The sequence below is a fragment of the Olea europaea genome, unplaced genomic scaffold, assembly GCF_002742605.1.
Source record: "Olea europaea var. sylvestris unplaced genomic scaffold, O_europaea_v1 scaffold3208, whole genome shotgun sequence".
Classification (NCBI taxonomy): Eukaryota; Viridiplantae; Streptophyta; class Magnoliopsida; order Lamiales; family Oleaceae; genus Olea; species Olea europaea.
The window spans coordinates 4,250-10,262 of NW_019250923.1; the positions used below are offsets into that span (position 1 = coordinate 4,250).

Consider the following 6,013-nt stretch of genomic DNA (forward strand, 5'->3'; position numbering starts at 1 on the left):
TTAATAGGTCACGCATAATTTTTTTATTATAAATCACAAATTTTATAGGTCACAATTAATTTCACGACTATAAATTATTAAATTAATTGGTCATAATTTAACAAATTGTGAGTCATAATCACAAATTTAGTCGCAATCTTAAAATTTTATAGGTCACATTGATCACAAATAAACTATTTGATCATAATAATTCAAAAAATTAGCCCTTGTTTTTTCTCCATTATTTCAAAAATACATTTTTTCTTTATCTTATTTTTAACCACATATTCTTTAATAAAATAATATTACATGCAAGCCTTAAACTTTTTCTTATATTTTTAATCATACATTCTTCGTCATATTACTATTTCAAAATGCAATTTTGTCAAGAAAATTGGGCTCAATCATGGATTTAGTCTTAAATAGTCTTTATCCTACTTCACCGTTGACTACCCCAACCCCAATCTAGTACTGGCACCAACCGAATATTGCACCACCTCACCGTCACCACCACAAATAACGATCATTAGCACAACCACCGCCAACACTAGCACCAGCAACATCACTATCACCATTTGCAAACCATTCACAACTACCACCAGTGACATCACTCAAATGCTGTCGCCACCTCTAGACAATATAAAATGATGTGATATTTCATTGAAAGATCGAACTATTAAAAGACATGTTGAAGGATTGTATTCTATACAATTCATATTATACTTATATACTTTTGACAACTTGATAAAGGTTCGTTCACTTATCTCTTTATGATCGTACTCATAGAAGGAAAATCGGCTGTGAGTCATGAATTTTATCTTAGAGCCGTGTAATGCCGAAAGCACCCATATGAAGGAGAGACAACACGACTTTATGACAACATTCTTGATATGACTCTAAGGCTCGCATTTCTAATTCTTCTCTTTTTATGTTTACATTATTGTTGAATTATGTTTATGTTATTTAATTGATATATTTCTACACACAAATTATTCATTTTTCCCAACAATCCAAAGTCATGTTGATAATTAGGTGTTAAGAGAGATATGGATAATCTTTAAAATGTTTACCATGTTTGGGTACTTGTTATTTTGTGTACACACGTGAGATGAGATATAACACACATGGATTATATTGTAATATCTATCCTTACAATATTGCGGTCATTATCTTCAACGAGTAGAGCAACTAAGCAAAATATCTAATAAATGTGGGCTGTTTTTGTGAATTCCTTTAAGAGCCACTTTACTGAAATGTCCAAAGGAATCGATGTGCTGGAACCACATTTAGTCATAATACTAGGTCCCAACCAAAGTCAGGAAAATGGAAAAGAGACAACTGCCTTATATGGAATTAATTGTTTAAATGACAAATTTGCTATTGAACTCCCTTTCCACTCCCCCCTACAAATTTTAAAGCCCGCTAGTATTTGATTTTACCTCATCTAAATGTAAGCTACAACAACTGATGTCAATCATGTTTAAAACTATTTAAAAAATAAAATAAAAGGGAATGCACCAACAATTAGGGATTCTGTTTACAAATTGTTGCTACTAATGATTTGATAATAGTCTAAACATCCACTTTGATTCGTATAAACTGTCAAGATTAATAATCTTCTATTAGATAAAATTAAATCTAGTTCTGCAATCTTTTTGACGAGGTGTATTTGATCAATGTTTCTTTGCAAACAATTGATTGATCTTTCTACTGGGCTTTGGATATCCAATAAAAAAAAATACGAAATTGACTGAAATTTAAACCTATGGTGAAACAAATTGAAATTTTTTCTTAATCTTTGTTTGGACGTAGAGGGTGATAACTAACCTTAGATGGAAGGAGTATCTATAATTTATGAAAAAGGTACTAAATTAATATTTTAAAAGAGTATAATTTCATAACTAATCTGCTTAATTTTATTTACATCCCATGTGTAATACATAAATGAAGTTTTAGTCTTTCAAAATTAAAACTTTCTTAAATTTTCAGTTTTGATTTTTAATTTTCAACTTTAGAAGAAAGTTGAAAATCTTAATTATGGAGTGTAACTTATCTTCTAAATGGATTAGTTGTGGGTGGAATGACAAGACATTGTGGTAACATATAAATTAATAAGTTTTAATTTTCAAAACTAATACTTTTTTTTTTTTTTAATTTCATGTTGAAATTCTTAATTATGGAGTGTAACTTATCTTTCAAATGGATTAGTTGTGGGTGGTATGACAAGATATTGTTGTAACATGTTTTAAATTTCAAAATAAATACATTTTTTTTTATTTTACAAGTTTATTTTCAATTTTAGGTTTAATATAAAATTAAAATATCATTATATAGGATGTAATCTTATTTTTTAATGAATTAATTTTCATTATGGTAGGATTGAACTTTTACACTATTAAAGGGACATGAAATTTCAATTTTTTTTTTTTTTATGTTTAATAAAATTATTTCTCCGACAAATTATCATTTTCTCCTTCTCACCTTCACCTTTGCATGCATATTAATTTGTAAGGTAACTTCAATTTACTTAGAGATACTAAATAGTTGTGTGCATGCGTATGTGTATAAATTAATACTTTCCTAAATGAGTGCATATTGATAAATATAAGATTGTGATTGATTTTATGAGTGTGACGTTTGACCATGAAGCATGTAAAGAACTGAGAAACATGAATTCTAGAAAACAAGAAATGTGCATCATGATTTCTTAAAAAATTAGGCTTAGAAATGTTAAGGACTTTTCGCACATGTAAAATATTTATATAAATGGTATGTTCTTTTTATGATATCTTTTAAGACCTTATTTGATTACCAGTAGTGGCAGAAAATGTGATTTGGGGTGTTGGTATATTCTTGTTTGGCAAGAACACACTACCTATATAGGTGTTATATTTTAAAATTAAAATGTAATTTAAAGATATGATATAGGTATTTGTGTGGTATACTAAAATTTGTGTTATAAAAGACGTGTATGTATTGAGATGGAAATGGGAGTTAAACTCTTTTAGACACGTAAAAATTTAGCCTCCTATACGTGACTTGTAAAAATGTCAAAAGAAAAGAGGCTAATGGATGAGTTGGAAAATTGGTATTTTTGTTTTAATGTATGTTTAATATGAGCTTTTATTCTTCTTAGTCATTTTGGTACTAATTTTGATTTTTAACTATATATTTGTGATTAATTTATAATTTTTTGAAAATTTGAAACTATTATTGCAATTAGTTATTTATCATTTTATTTTACATTTTGTTTTATTTGAATATGAAGGTAAATTTGTCTTTTTATAGAAAAATGGATGAAAATGACTTTTTGCGCAATGACAGTTGGAAATAGGAGTGAAAATGCAACAAATGACAAGTAAGGATATTTTGCACAATGACACTAAAAGGTAGGAATGTTTTGAATTCGTCACTTTTTTAAATTTCTGTCACGTTTTTTAATTTGTTACCTTTTGAATTTTTATCACTTTCTTTATTTCTATATTTTTTTAGTGACAAAACATCAATTTTTAATAAAAGTGTCATTATATTTCATTTTTTTAATAAAAAAGTGACACTTAACTTTTAAAAGAAACATGTTGTAACTTTTTTTTATTAAAAAGTCACACAATTTTTATAAAAAAGTGAAAGTGTGTCAATATCACTTTTTAATATTACACAGTATTTTTTTTACTTTCAAAAAGATTTTCATATAATTTTTCAAAATACCTCTAATTTTAAGGATATTTTTGTAAGTTGTCCATAACAATTTACAGGTGCGGTGTGCTCCCTGGAAAATAGGCCGGCCCAATCCAGCTTGTTGCCAACTCTACGAACGGTCTAAATTTTGACACCTTAAAGTTCAAGGACCATTTATGAACAAGTACCGACTATTTAAGCCGACGATCATACAGAGCTAGCTGCTCTTGTCGGCCGTTATTTCTGGCTGCAATTGCACGAACAATCAGATATACTGTTCCCGCGCGTTTATCGTTTTCTGATCGTACTTTTTATGCCAAGAATCAATTTCCGGTAAAATTAATTTTATTCACTGCGCAAAACAGTCTTTTACTTTTAATTTAATTATTTTACTGAATGTATTTGCAGTCTTAATTCATGTTTTTGGGAGGTTTTTTGTTGAACGAGAAAAGTTATTCCGAATCAAAATTTGAAAAACATGGGGGATTCATCATCTCCGGATCCGAGCTCCTCAACGATGACGGACCTGAACATGGACACTCTGGTGCAGTGCGCCAGTTACCTAAGCCTTCGGGACCTCTCAAACATGGCGATGTCGTGTAAATATCTTCAAAGGGCTGCCTATTCTGATTCCATCTGGCTATCCCTTTTCAGGTTTTTTAAATTTCTTTTCCTTTTTCTAGGCAATATTCGGTTTTTCGAATGAGTTATTCTGATATTTGTACTGATTTGTGTTTCGCTGTAAGTAAGATTTTAAGCTTTAAAGGAAGCTGTGACAGGCTCACGAGTAAAAATTTTAAGCTTTGCCAAGCTTGAGCGTTCACTTATTATTAAATAACTTGTAAAATAAATCATTTCTTTATTGGTTATATTTAGAAATAAGTTACTTAATTTTAGATTAAAATAAGAGTAACTTTCGAGATAATTTACTTTTGGAAACAAGAAGTTACCTGAAAAGTAAGTTTTACGTTTATTAAGCTTAGCCAAACATGCTCTTATTTTGTTAGATGACAATGAAATCTACAAATTTGCATACTGGAGTGTGCCAATCTAGGGAGTTTAGAATAACATTTTTTTCCTTTTAACCCCTCTTTTATAGGAATTAAAATCTAGATTTTAATTTAAGCGAAAGTCTACAATTAATTTGAGCTGCATATTTCATGGGTCTCACACTTGTTAACTACACATTTCATCAACTTTTATCAAAATATACTAAAAATCTGATTTTAATTTGCACGAGGGGTGCAATATTATTTGGGTATTGGATATTGGTTAGCACTATTCCAAGGCAAACTTGCTTATCTTATTTGTTTTTAGAACTGGCAATGACCCTCATTTTCGAGGAATACAACTTGTTTGCAGTCTCTAACAACAGACCTTATGGCTACATGCATGTCCGTTTTGCTATTTATTTTCTTGTTTGCTTCTTGGGGAAGATAATTTGTGTTGATTGCCTTTTTCTTTTTTCGTTTCTGCTTAAATACCTTCATTACTCACTTATAAGAAAAAAATACCTTCATTACTCACGTATTATTATGCATGTGGAAACTTGCAGACATCGTTGGCCGCTGCCTATACCTCTGAGCTCTTCGCAAGTGTCAAATGTCAGGGATGCATACCTGACTAGGCATTCTACCATGCAACAGTTTAAGTACTTAGATCCCCAATCTTCTGACTTCTTTACGTTTGGAAAACCTTCTGAACATATTTTGTTGGATAAAAACAATGTCATGTTTTCACAGGTATTAGGTTTCTATTTTGCTACATTCTTTTCTTACATAGATGTATCTTATGCAATCATTTGCCTCTAAGAGTCCCCCACTACCCCCAATTATGAGCGAAACTGAAATGACTAATTTCTGTTTACTGATGGATGCATGTAGGTATAACTTAAAAAACTACCTAGTGAAGTTGCTTAGCAAGTTAGTTTAAATTGAATTAACGTCCAGGCAAGACCAAAAAGAAAAAAATAAGTAGATGGGGAATAAGGAGTTCTCATCTTATATTTCTGCGACCAATATGGTATTCTATTCTTGCTATTGTTTGCCAGTCAAATATGAGCTACTACTTTGTGTGGAATCTTGGGGTAGCAGGACAGTGAAGAAAATGATGGTTACAATGAAATAAGCAGAAAGGGGAGGGAAGTGAACAGATGTTGATAATCTGATTAACATGTTGGCTGATAAAAACTGATAAGAAAACGAGATGAAATAATTTTTTTTTTTTTTTATATCATTTACTTATTTATATAACATGGCATGAACAGTAGGAGTTAATATCATTAAAATTTGACTCGTCTCCCTTCCAATTCCATCCCCTATTCATTTCAAACTTGAACTACGAAGCCTGCTCCCCC

The 6,013-nt window shown here is 30.3% G+C and overlaps 1 protein-coding gene across 1 annotated transcript; it reads left to right on the forward strand.

The window, feature by feature from the left end:
* The first annotated feature begins 3,832 nt into the window (after positions 1–3,832).
* LOC111385568 lies at positions 3,833–5,958 on the forward strand. The gene is made up of 3 exons (XM_023009973.1): positions 3,833–3,990; positions 4,066–4,311; positions 5,213–5,958. Exons 2-3 carry the CDS (start codon positions 4,136–4,138, stop codon positions 5,466–5,468), a joined length of 432 nt encoding a protein of 143 aa, XP_022865741.1. The 5' UTR covers positions 3,833–3,990; positions 4,066–4,135; the 3' UTR covers positions 5,469–5,958.
* The last annotated feature ends 55 nt before the right edge of the window (positions 5,959–6,013 follow it).

What these genes read in the sequence shown, in the direction of transcription:
- LOC111385568 (XM_023009973.1), top strand. Translation starts at nt 4,136, where the DNA reads ATGGGGGATTCATCATCTCCGGATCCGAGCTCCTCAACGATGACGGAC. An exon ending in ATCTGGCTATCCCTTTTCAG is followed by an intron (nt 4,312 to 5,212) that starts GTTTTTTAAATT and finishes GGAAACTTGCAG; the next exon opens with ACATCGTTGGCCGCTGCCTA.